At 60.2% G+C, this 19231-nt stretch overlaps 4 protein-coding genes across 4 annotated transcripts; 2 read left to right on the forward strand and 2 right to left on the reverse strand.

The window, feature by feature from the left end:
* Positions 1 to 1845: 1845 nt before the first annotated feature.
* On the reverse strand, positions 1846 to 4597 carry CHLRE_12g516900v5 (uncharacterized protein). Its single transcript, XM_043068318.1, has 8 exons — positions 4501 to 4597; positions 4346 to 4418; positions 4171 to 4226; positions 3925 to 3996; positions 3508 to 3750; positions 3140 to 3300; positions 2728 to 2861; positions 1846 to 2467 (listed from the first exon to the last, which is right to left on the reverse strand). Exons 3-8 carry the CDS (start codon positions 4209 to 4211, stop codon positions 2300 to 2302), a joined length of 819 nt encoding a protein of 272 aa, XP_042918413.1. The 5' UTR covers positions 4212 to 4226; positions 4346 to 4418; positions 4501 to 4597; the 3' UTR covers positions 1846 to 2299.
* A 100-nt stretch (positions 4598 to 4697) lies between these two features.
* Positions 4698 to 9179, forward strand: CHLRE_12g516950v5 (uncharacterized protein). The gene is made up of 10 exons (XM_043068319.1): positions 4698 to 5042; positions 5124 to 5308; positions 5773 to 5899; positions 6046 to 6117; positions 6244 to 6419; positions 6551 to 6671; positions 6766 to 6933; positions 7046 to 7228; positions 7336 to 7593; positions 7746 to 9179. Exons 1-10 carry the CDS (start codon positions 4860 to 4862, stop codon positions 8457 to 8459), a joined length of 2187 nt encoding a protein of 728 aa, XP_042918414.1. The 5' UTR covers positions 4698 to 4859; the 3' UTR covers positions 8460 to 9179.
* Positions 9180 to 9237: 58 nt separating this feature from the next.
* Positions 9238 to 16609, forward strand: CHLRE_12g517000v5 (uncharacterized protein). Its single transcript, XM_043068320.1, has 14 exons — positions 9238 to 9659; positions 9762 to 9979; positions 10095 to 10333; positions 10433 to 10660; positions 10775 to 10827; positions 10918 to 10976; positions 11072 to 11129; positions 11244 to 11422; positions 11554 to 13134; positions 13322 to 13428; positions 13580 to 14223; positions 14305 to 14462; positions 14609 to 14646; positions 14803 to 16609. The coding sequence occupies exons 2-14, from the start codon at positions 9887 to 9889 to the stop codon at positions 15056 to 15058; spliced, it is 3693 nt and encodes a 1230-aa protein (XP_042918415.1). The 5' UTR covers positions 9238 to 9659; positions 9762 to 9886; the 3' UTR covers positions 15059 to 16609.
* A 4-nt stretch (positions 16610 to 16613) lies between these two features.
* Positions 16614 to 19183, reverse strand: CHLRE_12g517050v5 (uncharacterized protein). The gene is made up of 5 exons (XM_001696908.2): positions 18927 to 19183; positions 18611 to 18721; positions 18315 to 18389; positions 17943 to 18208; positions 16614 to 17783 (listed from the first exon to the last, which is right to left on the reverse strand). The coding sequence occupies exons 1-5, from the start codon at positions 18969 to 18971 to the stop codon at positions 17348 to 17350; spliced, it is 933 nt and encodes a 310-aa protein (XP_001696960.1). The 5' UTR covers positions 18972 to 19183; the 3' UTR covers positions 16614 to 17347.
* Between the last annotated feature and the right edge of the window lie 48 nt (positions 19184 to 19231).

Here is a 19231-nt window from a genome sequence, read left to right on the forward strand (position 1 = left end):
AAGTCGGCAAAAGCGCAGAGTAGGTGAAGCATGGCCTCGGGCCAATCCGTGTTGGCTGGTTTCTGCCCCCACCTGCCCAAGGTCGCCCTCGTTCGGGCATACTGATCAACAGGGCGTGTGCCCGTTGCCTGTCCCCGCCCGTGCAGCCTGTACTCTCTGGGCATCATGCTGTGGGAGCTGCAGAACGGCACGCGGCCGCCGTGGCGCATGGGCGTGCGGCTGCGCACCTACCCCTCGCTCAACACGGGCGAGCTGGAGTTCGGACCCGACACGCCGCCGCGGTACGCACGCCTGGCGCGGGATTGCTTCCACGCCTCCAGCGCGGCGCGGCCGAGCGTGGGGGTGGTGGTGGCAGCGCTGGAGAGGATCAGGGAAGAGATTGCACGTTAACGTACCGTAATGTCAACATACGGAATGACGGCTTTATTTAAGAATTGATGAGGCATGGATTAAGGACAGTGCACTGGTGCTCACAGCACTGCCGGTTGTTCACAATATGCTCTGCACGGGGTGAGTGGCTTTCTAGCCCGCTGGTGGACGTCACCATCACACAAGCAAGACGGCCTGGGGTCATGAGTGGCTTGACCGCAACTACATGGCTGAATAAAAGGCAAGGTACATGGCACGGGCACACTCCAAGGAGGTACGTACGTTTGAACTCAATCACCGCCTATTGCGGACGCAACTTAAACATGCATGCGCATTGCTACTCATTTGAGGGGGGCGAATGTATGTCACCATAGCAAGAGAGGATCGAGGAAATGCATTGCAGTTGAGGGAGCATGTTGAGATCATGGGAATTGCTGGCGCACCTGCTTTACAACGCTTAGGATTGAGGAATAAGGCGGGTGATTGATGACTGCCAACTACCGTAGTCCGCGTCATGTACTGCCGGACTGCTCAAGCTGTCGTGAAAAGGATATTGTTCTGGGGACAATCTGCGGTTGTGTCATGCCTTCAAGTGTAGCGCCAAGGATGGTGCTGTTTTACACGCCTATTTGCTATTCTCTATTGCATAAAAATAGGCGGCATGGAGAATTCAGCCGGAGCGAGAAGCGGCCTCGCGCGTCCATGGACAATTGACTGTGGGACGTGGCTGGACGCATGGCGGGCCGTGCCTGAACGAATCGACCCCGGCTATGTCCGGGCGATGAGGTTGTTCGGCCTCAGACTGTGGAGGGGCTCAGCCCCTTTTCCCGTGACCGGGGAACACTTGTCCCATGCAAGGGGAAATATACTGTCCAAGTCTGGGGGAAGAGGACGTCCTTCTGAGCCCAACCAGCAGGCACTTCATTATCTGAAAGTCCCCACGAAGCTCTTAGCGGTGTGCTCTATATCTTTATGAAACTCTTTACTCAGTTTCATGGGTTACTGGGAGGGGTGACTGCTGTTGGGCCGTAACCTCCAGCGCACTAGGTAGGGGCGTGCCTGTTGTGGGCAGCTGCGGTGGTGAGGTGGTCGGCTGCTGCAGCCTGCAGGATTAGGGTAGCCAGTCGTAGCTCACAGGTGCCGCGTGTGAGGAGCGGACTCGCAGAGATCACTGAGGTGTATGCGCAATTTTGCGAGAAGTTTTGGCTGATGTGCCCGCCCGGTTGATTGGGAGTCGTAGAGAGTGCCAATGCAATCAGGGGATATGACAAAGGGCGGCTGTGTTGATATGTTTGGGGACTGCCGCAATGCACCGGCTAGTGACGCCTGTCCAGGTACTGCCGACTGTCAGGCGAGGCGCGTGTGTGGTGTCAAGCGGCGAGAGCGACTGCATCATGGCGCTCAGCTGTATGCAGCTTGTGCAGAGGGTACATAACCGCACAGCCGCAACTGTAGGTGAACAGCCCGAGCCGCCGAGCGCTATTGTGGTTACAACCGGTAGCATCGTTCATCTGTCTCCCGCCGGGAGTAGCGCGGATTACACATACCGTATGATGATCAAGTAGGGGACCTTCCCCATTGTTCAAGCGCATCTGCGATAGAGCAGGCAACGCCTGCGCATTAGGTCTGCAAAGCCTGCATAATCCTACTGCTAATGCTACCCGCAACAGCAGCACATGCCCGCACATGCTCTGCTCGCCCGCAGACGACACGACACTTCTCACCAGTTGGCCGCAGCCTGCGCCCTTGCGCCGCATCTCAGCGGCTACACGGTGTTCCCCCACCACATGGCCTGCCGCGCGCCCTCCGCTCACACCCTGCACAGAGCCCCCAGGTCCCTGTGTCACCTAACAGCACCTCCATTGCAACCTGTGATGATACGTACGCACCTCCCCGCAAGCCCCCAGCATGAACCACCTCACAGCTGCTTTTAGGGCACCGCTGGCACAGCCCACAGCTTCATGCGCGCCAGGCGCTCGCCCGCTGCCGAGCTGGACGGTTCGTCGTCGCTGTCACTCCCGTCGTCGTCGTCGCTGCTCTCCCCTGAGCTGCTGCTGCTAGCCCCCACATTCCGCTTCCCGCAAGCCCACTGGACAACCTAAGGGGCCGGACGTCCAAAGGGGAGGCCAATGCGCTGGTTAGCTTGGCGCATGCAAGCAGGTCCCTCTACAGTGTTCGGGGCTACTGACGTCAGGGCAAGCACCCCGGTGCACAGCAGTGAGATGAATAATACTAACAGACACCCTCGTACGCCAGGTAAGACCGACCGCGGCTCGGTGTTTGCTTGCGCGCACTCCATACACACGGCATGTCAGCTCCTGCACATGTCGGAACACACCATGCCTGCAGAAGTCTTACCTGGCTCTCAGTCGGGAACCCAAGCTCACGAAAGGCACATGCGGGCAAGCGCCGGAGATCGTCGGTGCAAACCCAGCCCAAGGTACCAGCCCGCAGCACACGCCCTGACCACCGCGCGAGACGCCGTGGCTTGCCTGCATAGGGTCACAGTTCAGAAAACACAGTGCTGGCGGAATGCTCGTTTCGTAGCCTGCCTTTATCCCGGACAGCTGCACCCGAGTGTGGTGCATGTCCACAGCTATCACGATACCGCAGGCCCTCACAACGCGCACCAGGCCCCAAAGCGATGCAACCCTGAAGCCCACGCAACCAGCAGGGGACGACCTGCACCAACTTTACGTATCCTGCCCATACATGCAGGTGGCCTCATTGCATGGTGGTAGGCCCGTCCCGGCTGCTGCCCATGACTTACCCAGCGCTGCGCGGCAAAAGAGTGTGTATGCGGTTGCCAGCGGCGCCCCTGCTCCTCCAGGCCCCGCGGCCGCAACCAGCGCGGACCGCGGGAAAGTCAGGTGAAAGAGCTGCGTCCAAACCATGTCCATGTGGGAGGACACCGCCACCTCACGCCAGCTCCTGTGATATCGAGGCATGGCAAATCTGTAACGCACATAACTTTTACACATACCGTATGGGGACACTAACACATCCCATGCCACACATGCCCGACCAAGCAAGGCATATGATACTGATATTAATGCCCGCCATCCAGGTCGTCCGCCACCGCCACGTGTGCCACGTAGTTCGCCCGACCAGAAGCGATGCAGCCATGCAGGGCCCCACCTGCTAACACAGGCGCAGCGGCCTAGCTCCACCGGCCCCAGGTGCTCGAACACGGTTTCAATGACCTCAAGCGGCAGGTCGTGCAGTGACGGCAGCCGCACGCCACAGCCTTCAGACCCGTCGCCTCCTTCAGAGCTGTCGTCGTCGCTCTCAGCGCGAGGCGTGCCGTCTGGGCTGCGGCGCCGGCGCGCCTCCCGGCGCTGCTGCACCGCAGCCCGGCGGTGGGCCGTTGCGACCGCATTCCTGTGATGCGCGTATTCAGAGCCGATCAAGGACTGTCCGTGTTGTACCGGCCTACACCGGTGGTGAATGGTCGCTGCGGGCTTACGACACACGGGGCACTTACGACACGCGCTGTCACTCCAGTCCAAGAGCAGATTGAGCTGAAAACACGGATGCAATGTTGGTCTATCTTACCGCTTTTGCTTGGGCAGCACACGTAGCGCCGCTGTCACTAAGCCATCCAGCGTTCCATCTAGCCGCCCCATCCTGCATTTCATCAAAGCCGCCAAAGTCCCGTGAGCAGAAGCATAGGACTGGGCCAGGCAATGACTTCTATCAACGCACCAAGCGGCAGTCCGACTATGTCGCTGGCGGAATTGCTGGCCTCAAGCACGAGGCGCCTGCAACCCAGAGTATTGGCATGCTCTTACGAAGCCGCACCTCTCAGCCTGAGCCAACGCAACCATCAAATCTTCGAGCATAGCGCCTTGCACAGCCTGTTGTGCAACAACAATTATTGCAGGTTATCATTCAGATGTGCGGGTGGACATAAAGGTGTGCGCGCGGGATGTACGATGTGGGACTGCCTCGAGCACACGGCGTGCCCCTATCCTACCTTATCGGCACGCTTCGTGTAGACTCCTTCAAACAGGGCCCGTAGCTCCCTGATGGCACGCACATTGTGCTCCCTGTGCCCAGGGTGGTAAAGTTAGCTGAGCGCGTGGCTGCTGGGGCAAAGCTGGCCACTACCAAACGTGGCCAGAACCTCACCAGGTAGCGCACGCCCACGCCAACTGCAGCGCTCGATATCGTTCCAGCGATACTTTGTCATCGACACCGTAGTCATTGTCACTATCGCTATCGCTATCGCTATCGCTCGCGGGGCAACGGGGCTTGCAGCTCTGCTTAATGGACGGTGGCTTGCGCCGTGCGGGTGACATAATGTTTATAGTTGATATGAAAGTCTAGTAAAAGACTTGCCAAACTCCTGTGCAGCGCTGATTGCATATTATCGGACGAGGCAGCCCATGACAGCCCATCCTGCAACTAAGGAAGGGAACTAGTTGTACACAGGGTTAGTTCTTAAAATAACTGACGTGTGCCACCGCCCCTTCCACTGAAAACTCGAAATGCCGCTTCTTCTCGACGACGGTGACCCGAAAGCCCAGACGGGCTTTGACCTTTCCACTGCAACGACACTCTTTTGGAGACCAGTGCCAGTGCACGTGAAGCAGCAGGACCGCGAGGACGTCCTGGAGGAGCTGACTTTCCGCATTTTGACCGGCGTGGCAAAGCAAAACCACAACCTTCGGGTGCGCACGCGCGCTCAGACTGTCGTTTGGGACACACATATACCTTGTGGGGTCCGCTTACCCGCTGCGTGCCCCTTGCAGATACTACGCATCCACATTTCCAGCGACAGTGACCTGTTCTTCTTGCATACCCTGGAAGTCAGTGAGGAGGACTTCCAGAGCCTTAAAAATGACCAGGGCATCCTCGTGGACTTTGCCAGCTTCCCCGGCAAAATTATCAGCCTGCTGGAGAAGTGCATTCTGGCGCAGCCCGGGGATTCGCCTAGGTAAGAAATCGGTGGGTCTGATGTTGTCGGCGGAGAAAGGACATTCGTCGGGTGGGTGCCGCGTGCGGGTGGGAACACGGTGAGGGAAAGGGTTTGCGGCCTGGTTGAAGGGTTTGGGTCACTGTCCCCTGACAAGAAAGTGGTTTTCCCTCTCAAGGGAAGGGAGGGGATGCGCCAATGCCACGTGCCCCATCTGAGGCCGCAAGCGTCTACCTCATCTCCCGGAAATAGCCGGGGTTCGTGTTTATAAGCACCGCCCGCCATGTGTCCAGCCACGTCGCTCTCAGGCACAAGCAAGCAGGCCACAAACCAAACGACAATACATCCCAACGACACATCGGTCCATGCTTGCCAGCAAAAACTGCTAACCAGACACCGGTCGGGCCTCAACCTGAGCACTGGCGCCCCCATGGCGCCCCCCTTCTCATCGTCCGCTGAAAACTCCATCCCGGCTGTGTGGCCAGGTTCCAGGCCGTGCTGACGATACGAGGCGGTGAGTCCGTGTTCAAGATTGTGGAGATCAATGACTTCAAGCAGCTGCCGCACATTACGCTCGCCTTCCGGCCCGGCAACGACTCAGTGGTGAAGCAGGTGGGACGGGCTACTGCGAGCCTAGCGCTGCCGACAGCCGTCATAGCGGGGCTGTCGGCCGTACTCGCAGCTATGCAAGCATTTGCGCTATCATGGCTGGGGACATGCCAGATGCGGTTTTGAACTCGGTATCTCCTGTGCTGCAGTTCCTGGCCTTCCGGCTTTCTGAAGTCAAGGGCACCTGCCACGATCTGTCGGACGACCTGTCGCGCACGCGGGTAAGTGTACAGTATGGATGCCCAACGCGTACCATATACTATTTATTTGGGCAGGACATTGCGCGCCTTCGCGGTATGGTGTGGAAAGCTCGCGCGTGACTGCGTATGCGCGAAACTTCCAAACAGGATGACCGGGACAGCATGGTGGCGCAGCTGGCGCAGTGCCGGCAGCAGCTGGCGCAGCTGCGTGAGCAGTACGACAAGCACCTGCTGGAGGTCCAGGCCCAGGCGAAGACGCAGCAGGCCTCAGCGCACGAGGAGCGGATACGGGAGAAATCGCAGCTGAAGGACCAGTTCGAGAAGTAGGTGGTGGCATGCCGGGATCGGGCGCTGGTAATACTTGCAGGCCGCAACCCCTCGGCTTCGGGCCTGGCTGCCTGCCAGGAAGGTGGTTTTCATGCTCACATGTTTTGCGCTTCGGATGATAACACAGGGAGCGCGGTGAGATGGAGGGGCGGTATCGGGACCAGATCGCTGCGCTAAACACGCGGCTTGGTGAGCTGGACACGGAGAACCGGAAGCTGCGTGAGGTCAAGTACGAGCTGGACACCAAGGTGCGCAGTGCTGCGGCGCTTAGCCAGTATGGGAGCCGGGCAGCGGGAATGTAGCCACTTTGGCGCATGCTGAGCGTGGGGGCCGGTGTTACAGGTGTCGGAGCTCAGTCACAAGCTGGGTAGCTCGGAGGGCAGCAACCGCTCGCTGGAGGAGGAGACGGCGCGGCTACGGTCATTGAACCAGCAGCTGTCGTCCTCCAAGCACGAGCTAGAGATCCAGCTGAACGAGGCCAAGGCCAAGGTGTTGGCGCTGGATGAGAAGGTGCGTGCCGTTGTTGGCTTCTAGGGTTGGCCACCAGTAGCCAGTTGTTACAGGCTAGGCATTTCGTCGCTGCTGCCAGAGCGCCATCCATTATCCCTTCTGCCCCTCACAGGCCCAGTCGCAGGGCGACGTGATTGAGCAGCAGCGTGGACGCTTGCGTGACATGGAGGCAGCCCTGCGGCAGACGGAGCAGCGGTGCGCAGATCTGCGCGATACGTTGGCTTCTGCTGAGGGCCGCGCCAAGGAGGCACAGGCAGAGGTGCTCAAGGGCAACCAGGCCATCGAGAAGCTCACGGTAAGAGGAGACTAGTTACCAAGCTTCTAGTACCCAGACCACATCCGCGTGCATGTTATGCCCAAACCTCCATTGACAATGGTTATATCTTGATGTCCTCGCCTCAGAACGACCTGCGGCTAGCGAAGGAGAAGACGAAGCGGAAGGCAGCCATCATCTTGCGCCAAGAGGAGGAGCTACAGGAGCGGGAGCAGTCTCTGGCCAATGCGACGCGCGACGTGGGTGTGCTGGGTCAGCAGGCGGAGTCGCTGCGCAAGGACGTCGCGTCGCTGCATAGCGAGAACGACTCGTTACGCAGCAAGCTGGAGGACAGCAAACAACAGCTGCAGAGCAATGAGCAGATGATTCGGTGGCTCAACCAGCAGGTGCGTGCGGGCAGCGTCTACGAGTCGGCAGCATGAGAGGATGAACGCTTGAGACAGGTTATTTATGTGCAATATGCGTGTACGGTCTTCAAGCACAAAGAGCGCGTCGCTGAACCGATGTATCCATTCCGTGACCACGTCTCGCTCTGCAGGTCACGGAGGCGCAGCTGCACGCGTCAGGCGCGACCGTGGCGGGCTCACGGTACGCGTTCCGGCCATCCGCCGCACTGCCGGGCAGCATGCCGCCGCCGTCAGTCGCCGCCACGCCGGCCGTTGGCCTGCTGGCGGCGCCGGGGCCGTCCACGGCCTACAAGCCCGGGGGCACCACCAGTCGATATGCCAGCACGTTAGGCGTCACGGGCCTCTCGTCGGGCCTCAGTGGTGCCGGTGCCACATCTGTTGGAGCAGCAGTGGCTGGCGGGAGCTACGGAGCTGGCGGTGACAGTAGCTACCGGCCGGGCGTCGGTGGCGCTTATGCATCCAGCGGCGGCGCTGGCGGCTTCGGCGGAAGCGTTGGCGGCGGTGGCCAGGTTGGCGGCAGTGGCTCAGCTATAGGCGCGGCGACTGGTGCTGGCAGCGCTTTGGGCACATACCGCAGCAGTTACGCAGCTAGCACGCACCCTTCACCAGGCGGCGTCACTGCGGGCATGGGCTCCACGCTCACAACGCCTGCGGTGAACCGGTATGCTGCAGGGTCATATAGCAGCGTGTCCTCGTCGCTCTCGTTCGGTGGTGGGCTGGGCGCAGCAAGAGCTGTGGACGCCACGCCCGCTGCGAGCAAGTACGGAGTGGGATTCAGCAACGCGGCCATGGGCGTTGTGGGGACAGTTGGTGGGGCTGGCGGGACAGACGCACAACGAGCATGAGTACGCGCTTGATGCCGAGTTGCAATCAAGCGGCGAGGCGGTAGGAGAAGGAAAGGGTTCGCAATTATGGATGTTATGTGACCATTAGTTGGTATGTGGCGCAATAAGTTGTGTGCAACGCGACACGGGACTTCACTAACAAGGACGGTGGATTTGTGCCCTGCTGGGACATGGTCTCATGAGTAGTAGATGCCACCAGCAGGTCGAGCCAATCATGTAACTCGTGCAAACCCTGCCTTCAACCTAAGAGAATGCACGGGATCGGCTTCGCCAGTGAAGTGGAGGCCACTTGCTGCATGGAGCGTAAAAAAAGCTTGTGAAGTACGGCGGAGGAAGCAGAAGCTAACCCTGTTCTGGGGGTGGGGAAAGGTGTGAGTGGTTGGCCGAACTTCACGGCAACTGTGTGCCAACTGCCAAGTGTAGGATTTTGCGGCGGCGTGTTTCAGTGAAGACTGCTTGCAACTCTATGGACCAGCCGCAATTGGGCCATGAGGTGCGCTGGCCGCCTTGGTCTTGTGGGGGCCGCACATGGTGCGTGCCCGTGTCAGTAGCAGGTTCGCTCACAGTCACCTGAGTTGTACCCAAGTACTCAACAGTTGATGTCCATGAGTTTGAGCTCGGGCACCAACGAGCTCGTGCTTTGGGGCAGTCTCAGAATGGATGCGGTCCAATGCGACTGTGAAGTTCCAGCAGACCGATTGGACGTTGCAAATAAATACACGTGTACTGATCCAACAATCTCACAATCAGTACATCGTAAAAATATATAGCGATGATTTTGTGACGGGGCGCAGTTCCGGTGCTGCAGCGTTGACTCGTTTGTTTCCGCTTTCCAGCATGAGACGGTCTACACAAGTTCTATAGAGCTCAGCAAGATATTTGCCATCCAGGTAGAGATTCTGGCCGCCCGCGGAAAGTCACACTGCAGAGACAAAGCATCAGCAGACAAGCGGGGCGGCTGTGGCAGCAACATGCGCGGCATCATAGCAGCATACACAAGCGCTACGCTGCTGGCGCTGCTTTTGGTTACATGGCTCACACACTCCTCGGCGACTACCTGCGCGCCCTCGCTCGGCTCCGGTACCCCGACGCGCCTCTCGACGCTCAGTGCCGCGGCTGTGGCCGGGGGTTCGCTTCAGCTGACAACCGATGCTGTTTGGGACTTTGAGGGGAGACCTGGCGTGCTGACCGGGACACCAGGTGGGCTGGAGTGGGAACGAGCAAGTTGCCGCGTGTCATGTAGCGACCAGCATCGCCGTGACCTTGGGCACGACTCCATCACTCCACCGTACATGCTTGCAGGCACCGCCGTGAACCTGTCCTGCCTCACAGCCCTCAACGCCACCGTGGCGGCCCCCTCGGCGGCGGCGGGGAGTGTGTTCCTGCAGCCCACGGCGCTGGACTTGTCTGCGGCGTCGGGCCTCAGCATGGCCGGCGTCAGCCTCAGCACCGACTGCGCCACAGTGCTGGCATACCAGCAGTACCTGTGCACGTCGCTGCGCGCAGCAGGCAGCCTGACGGTGCGTGTACAATGTGCTAATGTGCATGATCGCTGAATGGTTGCGGGCTCCCTGCAACCCTGCCGGCCCCTCGCTCCCCTTTCCCAGCCCTACTTTCTCGTGTGCCCGCACATAGATTGAGCCAGGCGTGGTTCGTTTCGGCCGCTGGCGTGACGGCTTCACGTCTCTGGACAACGTGAACCTCACCTGCGCCACGTCGGCGGGCGCGGCGGCAGTGGCTGTGCCTTGCCGTCTGGTGTCTGTGCAGACGGCTGCTGAGCTGCTGGAGGCGTTCACGGTGTACGCGGCTGCTGCCGCAGCGGCAGGAGCCAACCTCACAGTGATTGTGGCTGCAAATCTGTCAGTAAGCAACAGGCAAGTCACTTGAGTAACAGCTCTCGGTCCAGGCCCATACCGCTGAACTGTCCCTGCACATACTTCCCTGCCGCACCTCATGTCGCTCATACTGTACAGGACCATTTTAGTGCCTGTGACCACCAATGTAACCATCGCGGGCTCGGCGCTGCTGACACGGCCAGTGCTGGACCTGGGCTTGCTAACTGACGCCTGGTCGCTTGGGCCGGCGGTGGCTGTGGTGCTGGCAAACCTCACGCTGGCAAATCTGTCTCCCGCCTACTATAGCCCGGGCTATGTGTTCTCTCAGTTCGGCATCCTGTCGGAGCGCGTGTGGGCGTTCCAAAGGTACGGCCGCATAAAATGGGTCGTAGTGTGGGATGACGGCTTCGCTCCTGCGTACCCGTGTGCACACATACAGGGTATGCGTTAACATAGGCCTGTTATGCTGTGTTTGCGCAGGTTCGGCCGGCAGTTGCACATGAACGATGTCACCTTGGTGGTTGCACCGGATGGTAAGGAAAGCTAGCCATGTACATATGCAGTCGTCATGGACAATACTCCCAATCGTTAGTCACTTGTGCATACCCACTCGTCCTCTGCAGAACTCTCCTACTCGCGCTACTGGCTCACATGGCTTGTGTCGCCAGACCCGGAGGCGAACGTAAGAGGCTGCTTCTGGCAACTGTAGCAAGTCAGGATGCCTTGGTCTCTGCTGACATGGTTATATGTTTCTGGTTCATCATGTTCTGGCCACAGGCCAAGGCGAGCTGGTTGAAGGTCTTTGACATCAGTATTGCGGCCGTCAACTCCACAGGTTAGTGCGGCCTTGGCAGACACTTCCCCCATGGCCAGCTGTCATGCCGATCGCAATCCTGTAGCCTCGTTGCCATTTGTCAGCCAGTAAGCCTCTTCTTAATGCCCTCTGCAGGCATATACTATGACAGCTTTACCACGTTCACGGCAACCTACGACCACGTTCGACTCACGTCCACGCTAGGAAACGACTACCCATTGATGACACCCGCGCCATCGGTGCTGCAGCAGCTATTGACGGACCGCACGCCCCTCACCGCCGTGAACCCGGTCATGAACACAAGTGATTTGCTGGTGGGTGTCCTGTACCCCTCACAGCTACGTTGCACACGTGCGCAAAGCACGCGCACCTGTATGTTGACTTTGCGCTAGTGTGTGCTAGCCGGGTCCTGACGCATGCCTCTGCCTGCCTCTGCACTATGCAGCTCGCAATGGTGCCCAACAACAGCGTGCCGGACGACGCGGGGCGGCGCTGGATATTCTTCATAAACAACATGTCCCTGGCAGATGGCGGCGTGTGGCCGCACACCGGGGTTGCCATATCAGGAAGCAACGTGATGGGAGTGGGACCTTTAGTGAAAGCCGTGACGATCGGGTTGGGTGGCCGGGCTGGGTTGCTTGTGGTTCCCAGCGATGCCATGCTCACACTGCGTGGGGTGGTGCTCAGCGAGCTCGCGCCTCGCTCCAATGCCACCGCTTGGGACAGCGCAGACCCGCTGGCAGTGCTGTCCAGCCCGCTGTGGGGCGTGTCGCTGGCCGCGGGCGCCAGCAAGACACGGCTGGAGAACTGCACGCTGGTGGTCAGCGCGGAGGAGCTGCGGCTGCTGCAGCAGGCGTTGGGGGGCAGCAGCGGGGCAGCACAAGCCGGGCGGGCCTTTACCCCAGGCCTGGTGGCCGCTGTGCAGGGCTTCTTTTCTGCTGTGGAGCTGCAGCAGGCAGCAAGCTCCTCTTTGGAAGCGTCGCTGCAGCAGCAGCTGGTGCTTGCCTCAGCTTCGACCGACCGGTACACGCTGCTCAACGTGACACTGCGGCCTGCCACGCCGGCTGATGGCGCGGGTGCGGCCGCTAACCTCACGGCCGTCAGCGGCGTGTACGCGGAGGAAACGACGGGGAGCGGCAGCTCCAGCGGCCTGGCGGGCTGGGAGGTGGGCGTCATAGTGGGGTGCGTGGTGGGAGGCGTGCTGCTGCTGGCGGCTGTGGCGGCGTTCGTCTTTGTGTGGCGCAGCAGGCGGGCGGGCGGCAGTGACACTCCTGCGGGTCCGCAAGGCGCATACGAGAAGTATCTTCGCGGCAGCGGTGGCGCAGGCGATCGGCCACCTGGAGCAGCGGCGGACCAGGAGTCCAGGAGTCCAGGAGGCCAGGAGCAGCTCACCAACTCGTCTCACGTGCTGCGGCCTGGGGCGCGCGACAGCGACTTGGAAGCAGCCATGGCATCTGCTGGCGCGAAGGCGGGCGTCAAGGGCAGCGGTGCCGATACCGCCTCTGGTGTCGGCCTGACGGGTCGCAGCTCTGCATTCAACACCGGCATCACCACCACTCACAGCAGCAGCCAGGGTGTTTCAGGCGGCCCCAGTGGCAGCATTGTGCCGTCTCTACCGGACCGCCATCATCATTCGCTGGCGCAGTCGGGGGGCCCTGCCATGTTGCCTCCTCGCCGCCCCAGCCATGGCACGGATTCATTTAACCAGCCACCCAGCGCATCTGGTCTGGGGCACCATGGCCCAGCCGGCTTCAGCCCTATCGTTGCCTTGGGCAGCACCCGTAGCAGCACGCCCTCTACCGGACCCCAAGGCTCGGCTACGGTCACGGCCTCAGCGTCAGGTGGCGGGCCCGCCGCAGCATCCGGAGGTGCAGCGGGCGCATCTGGGGGCGGCGCTCTGGACCAGATGCACGCCATGATCGCGGCGTTTGGTCGGGACTTCAACGACAAACAGCTTGTCGTCCACGGCTTGATTGGCAAGGGCGCCCACGGAACCGTGTACCGCGGCACGTGGCGCGGATTAGAGGTGCGCACGCCGCCTTGGGCTTACGAGGGGCGCGCTTGGTGCGTGCCCGTGTCGGTAGCAGGTTCGCACACAGTCACCTGAGTTGTATCCAAGTACTCAACAGTTGATGTCCAAGACTTTAAGCTCGGGCACCAACCCGTATCCGTCCTTGCTGTGTACGCTTAACACATTTTTGTGTCGGATGCAGGTGGCGGTCAAGTCTATGATCTTTGGGCCGGACAATTCAACACGCCACCAGCAGCGGCCGCTCATGGAGGCCGCAATCAGCTCAAACCTGACGCACGCAAACATTGTGTGAGTGTGGTTTGTGGGGGTACAGCTCTGAAGCAGGGGCCGCTGAAACCTTCATTGCGGTATGCTGGCTTGACCCGTCTTTCAAGAACCCGTGTCTTTTCGCCACCAAGTGCCACACACGCCTCGCTCGCTCTTCCACTTCGTTCTGCAGGACCACCTACTCGTACGAGCTGCGCGAGGTGCAGCACGAGCTGGCGTCCCTGTCCCCGGAGCTGTCACAACAGGGCGGCGGCTGGCGCCTGCTCATCATCCAGGAGTTCTGTGACGCGGGCCCGCTGCGCAGCCTGGTGGACTGCGGCTTCTTCCTCACGCCGCCCAAGCAGGCGTCGCCGCCACCTGCTCCGGCGCCCGCGCGTGCTAAGCGGAAGCTGCCAGGCATGTCATCACTGCTGCGCAAGGAGGCTTCCTCAGGCGCAAGTGCGCATGCCGACAACGCCAGCGGGCAAGTCGCGATGACGCCCAGCCGCGGCAGCAGCGGCAGCAGCGGCAAGGGGCGGGCCGTAGAGAGCGGAAGAACGTCCCCCGGAAGTGACCGGAGCAGCGGTGGCAACAAGGCAGGCGCTGAGGCCAGTCCGCAAGCTGGTGTCACTGTCCCTTCGGCGCCTGGCAATGCCCCCACGGATGCGACAGGGCACCACCAGCACGGCGGCACCCGGCCTCTGCTTGAGGACATGCCTGCGGACGTGTCGGGCGGCCGGCCCGCCAGCTCGCTCCAGGCGGCCCTGCGCTACGTGGAGGCCGCGCTGCAGATCGCACGTGGGCTGCAGCACATCCATGACAAAAACATCGTGCACGGTGAGTAAGGCCGCAGCTGGCGCTGCAGTTTGGTAGGGAGAATGGACATGTCGTCTTTCACACTTCTTCTTGCTCCCACAGGCGACCTGAACCCCAACAATGTGCTGCTGGTGCGCGCGCCCGGCACGCCGCTTGGGTTCTGCCTCAAGGTGGCTGATTTCGGGCTGTCAATCCGCATGGCTGAGGACGAGTCACACTTGTCCAACTTGTTCCAGGGCACGCCCTACTACTGTGCGCCCGTGAGTAAGGCATGCCTGGATTCGCAGGGAATCTGTCCATGTCACGCAAGGCTACTGGCGGCCGCATGCGTGAACGAATACATGCCTTCGTTTGTGGTGCCTTCGGTGAAAGCTGGCGCTCATTTACTGTGCCTTGGTTGTCACAGGAGGTCATGCTTTCTGGCAAGATCGGCAAAAGCGCAGAGTGAGCCCTTTTGCTGATGGCGTGCAATCAAGTGTGACACAGACTATGGCTGCTCCAGCTCCCCACTTTCACACTAAGCACCACCTAGAGCGACCCCGTCAGCGTGACTCCGTTCGCTTCTTACGCCTCTCCTCTCCCTTCCCTGCCCACGTGCAGCCTGTACTCTCTGGGCATCATGCTGTGGGAGCTGCAGAACGGCACGCGGCCGCCCTGGCGCATGGGCGTGCGGCTGCGCACCTACCCCTCGCTCAACACGGGCGAGCTGGAGTTTGGACCCGACACGCCGCCGCGGTACGCACGCCTGGCGCGGGAGTGCTTCTCCAGCTCGAAAGAAGCGCGGCCCATTATCACGGTGGTAGTCACAACACTGAATAGCATTAAAACCGAGCTTGAGGCGCTGCCCCATTCATGAATCTTTGGCAGAACGCAACGCCTGGATTACCGTAGCTGGTTGGGATTGCGCGATCGTGGTCCCCTAATGCTGGCAAACGCAATGAGATTCCATCCGTGGCGGCCGCATCTCGTGCACTTGTTAAGTGTGATACTGGTGGGATTGATATGATGTTTTGGTATGTCATACCGGTAGTGTGCGCTAGTGCACCGGTACGGTCGCTCATCCACCTGCCTTGAGGCGCCTCCATTCATGGATCAAGTACCGCCGGCAGCAAAGAATGCCTTATCCGGATTTGCTTAGCCTTGGATACCACGTTTTTGTTCGCTCAGTGCTCAGTGCTCAGTAAGGCAGGCTCAGTGCAGTAGGCTCAGTGCTCAGTGACGGTGCTTCAGTGTGGAAGGCTCAGTGCTCAGTAGTTGCTGGGGGTGCGATGCGACAGTGATGGTGGCTCAGTGGGGTAGGCTCAGTGCTCAGTGACAGGGGCTCAGTGTGGAAGGCTCAGTAAGGCAGGCTCAATGGCTCAGTGCTCATTGAGGTAGGCTCAGTGCTCAGTGACAGGGGGCTCAGTGTGCAAGGCTCAGTGGCTCAGTGACAAGGGGATCAGTGGCTCTGTGGGGTAGGCTCAGTGGCTCAGTGCTCAGTGGGGTAGGCTCAGTGGCTCAGTGCTCAGTGGGGCAGGCTCAGTGGCTCAGTGCTCAGTGGGCCAGGCTCAGTGGCTCAGTGCTCAGTGGGGTAGGCTCAGTGGGGCAGGCTCAGTGGCTCAGTGCTCAGTCAGGCAGGCTCAGTGGCTCAGTGGCCCGAAACACCCCGGTCCGTGCGTGCGTGCGCGTGCGTCGGCAAAACATAGCATACCGGCGGCGGCGGGGCCGGGCTGAGAGCCTGAACGGCGCTAGCAGGGCGTGGGGCTGAGGGTGCACGTGTCGATCGATTGGCGGCGAGTGACGTGACTAGTTTGTTAACTGCGGGTTAGCACGGACTGTGCACCCCACCCAACCGGCCACGTCCGGATTTGCGGGGATGCCCAAGGCCCCCAACATAGTAGGCGCCCGCGTCAAGGTGGCTGGGTTGATAACGACCCGGGAGGGGAGGGCTCAGCCCTTTTCCTGCCTCCCCAAGGCAGCCACCTCCTTGTTGTTCGCTCACACTTACTGCCGACCTCCGCTTGGCCAAGTTCCTCCGAGACTGGCATGAACTGTCACCCGCCATAACGTGATAGTGATGGGGAGCTGGCTGGTGCCCCTGGTGACAGCTTCCTTGCAAGTGGTTTGGTTGTGGATGCACAGGTCGATGTAGCTGGTGAGTGACGAGTCATACACTCATACATGCCATTTGGTGCCGTTTATGCTGCTGGTGCTTCCAAACCAGATGGCCAGTCCTGGTGTTTGATACCAGTATGATGCAGATTCAAGCATTTGTCTGCAATGCCGCGGCTGCTGTTGGGGGCCTGTGCCCGTGGCCTGTGCCCCATACTATGACTGCCGTTGGCTAAACCTTCGGCGGTCGGTGCAGATTGTGCAGATGCGGAACACTGTTAGGGTCTTGCAGCCGGGCGCGTCACGGCTACCGTACTTGTTAGTTGTTACTTGTGTTACAAACCCACTCCATCCACCCATTGCATCCTCCAGCTTTTACACGGGAGCCATCTTCTTCCATCAACCAGGTTCTGAGCGCGTTTTCCGCCCACAACCTGCAACTGCACAATACCCGAGCAAACGCGTGCTGCCAATGCGTCCAAACCCTGCCTGAACGCCTCCTTCACGGCGCGCATCTGGGCGCTAAATCTATCTTACTTTGCCTTCCGGTCACCTATGCTGCATACCCCGACTTGTGCCTGCCATTTTGATAAGGAATCACATCCTTCTTCCCAGTCCTCAGTGTCCTCTGCTTACCCCACGCACCCTGCAGTCCTGCCGCGCTCCCCTGCATACCGTATCAGTGTCGTGCGCCAACTAGCCTTCCGGTCAAGCAACTCGGGATTTCGCGAGATTCCGCGGAAGTCGGGCAGGCTCGTACTAGCTACAGAAGCCTACCGGCGACCTTGTAAACGTGGCCCTACCCAGTCATTTGGTAGGTAAGGATTCCCAAAGCTGCACTGCACCTAAACAACGTGCCAGACCATGGGGCAGCCCGCACACCCTCAAAGCTGGTACGTGCGCCAAAGAGCCTTTGACCTGGACTCCCACGGCGGTATTGTCAGCAGCACAGCACTCAACGAGTCCCAACTCAACACACATTGCCACCAAACTTCGTGCCAAGTGTCATCACTCGCACATAAGCCATAACATAGACGCTTCAGCAACGACGAACTCATACAACGTAAGAGCCCGGCCCCGGGGTCAGGACCTTGAGCTCCTTCCCGTTGTTGCTCTTCACCTCCGAGAACCGGTCGCCACTGCCAAAGCCCCACCCGCCACTGCTCTTGACCTTGCTGTTGAACGTGTGCTTTGGCGAGTAGGCGTTTGGGCTGGGGGAGTGCGCACCCTGCGACTCGCGCTCGTGGCCCTTAGACACAAACACCTTGCGCTGCTGGTCGCGGCCTGCGGTGCCCACACGGGTGCGGGGCGCGGTGGGCTTTTTTGAGGAGGCCTGGTTGAACAGGGCCGAGGGTGCCTCGTAGGTGCCGGCGCCAGGCGACTGCAGCGCCGATGGGGTGTTGCCGGGCAGCCCCTTGGCCATGTCCGCGCGGCGGCTGCCGCCGTGGAAGGAGTAGGTCGGCGCGTCGCCAATCCAACCGGATGCGGGCCTGGCAAAGCACAGCCGGCACAAGCATGTGTGAGGCGGCGTGCAAACGACTGCGCACGCCTGGGCCAGCTTGGCTCTCATTTCGCAGACCGGCACGACACTGATGGCGCCCAGGCGCCCAGGTGCAAGACATGTGCGGCGGCGACAAGCGGTGGCTTACTTGAAAGAACCGGGCGAGGGCGTGGCGAACTCGTCTTTGAAGATGCCGAAGCGCCGCTCGGTGCCCACGCGCGCTGTGGGCTCCGTGGTGTTAATGGACTGGACCTGGCGGCCTACGGAATCAGGCTGCAGGCGCGGGGAACTGTAGGCTCCAGGCCCAGGGTTCCCGTACCGCGGCGCCTCGCCGCCCGTCTCGCCACCCGGTCCAAGTCGGGAGCCCTGCCTGGACTCTCCGGCCTCATGATCAAGCTGGAACCGGCTGCCAAACTGTGGGGCACACGCAACAACACGGCAACATGCAATGATAACGGAAAGGCGGTAGTGAATTCACGCCACGCATATACGCCCGTCCGCCCTTAAGCGTGTGCCTTACCCTGTAAGATGGCGCTGATTGAGCCCTGGAGCTGGGCTGCAAACCAAAGCCGCTAACAAGGTTGGTGGTCACTCCCTGCAGTCGCAGCACCAGGAACAGTCATTGCTTGCGTCGTAAGCTCAAGAGCAACTAGAGGGGAGCGCCCTCCCCCACGAATCCTCCCCCTTGCCCTCCCCCCGTCCCTCCCCTCTTCGCCTCCTGTATAATCCGCTTACCCGATGCCGCATGCCTCATACCATGGGCCAGTCACGACTCATCCTATTCCCGCCGAAGGGTGTATGAAATTGATTGCGCACCTTGCTTGTTCCACCCAGTAGTTTCGCCTCGTATTGGGCGCCCGCGAGCTTGTCCGTCCTCGTGGACGTACCAATTTTCGTGCGAGGCTCTGTCGGCTTTGTCGAAAGACTCTGCGCAGTGAACATGTCGCATTGCAGGCGGATAAAGTCTTAACACGCGACGGTTTCACCGCCAGGCCCATCAAAAGCATAGGTATTTCATCATACAGCCTCTTCCGCCATCAGGAGAGCCCGCCCAGCTCATCAAAGTTTAGGAGCACATCATGACTGCCCACAGAGTCTGCCGGCCAGAACGTGCGCCCCGCCTCCAGTTTACCTGTTGCCCAAACGTGGAGACCGTGCCTGCTACTTCGACTGGCATCCTGTCTGCTCTCTAATATGATGCGCTCGATTTCCTGCGCTGGGTGCTCAGTGTGCCTGCAGAGCTCCTTCAAACCTATAAAAAGAAGTTTGCCTAAGTGTCGATGGCCAAGTATGCGATGAAACGCACTAGGACTCAGACTCAGAGTCAGAGCGAGCACCCAGTCGTCCAGACTCTGCGTGGGGGCCTTCAAGGATTTAACATAAGATTTCAAGTATCTAGTGGATATGCAGCAAGTAGTGCCTATACTCCTTGGTCAC

This window comes from Chlamydomonas reinhardtii, chromosome 12 (assembly GCF_000002595.2).
Source record: "Chlamydomonas reinhardtii strain CC-503 cw92 mt+ chromosome 12, whole genome shotgun sequence".
In the NCBI taxonomy this organism is placed as follows: domain Eukaryota; kingdom Viridiplantae; phylum Chlorophyta; class Chlorophyceae; order Chlamydomonadales; family Chlamydomonadaceae; genus Chlamydomonas; species Chlamydomonas reinhardtii.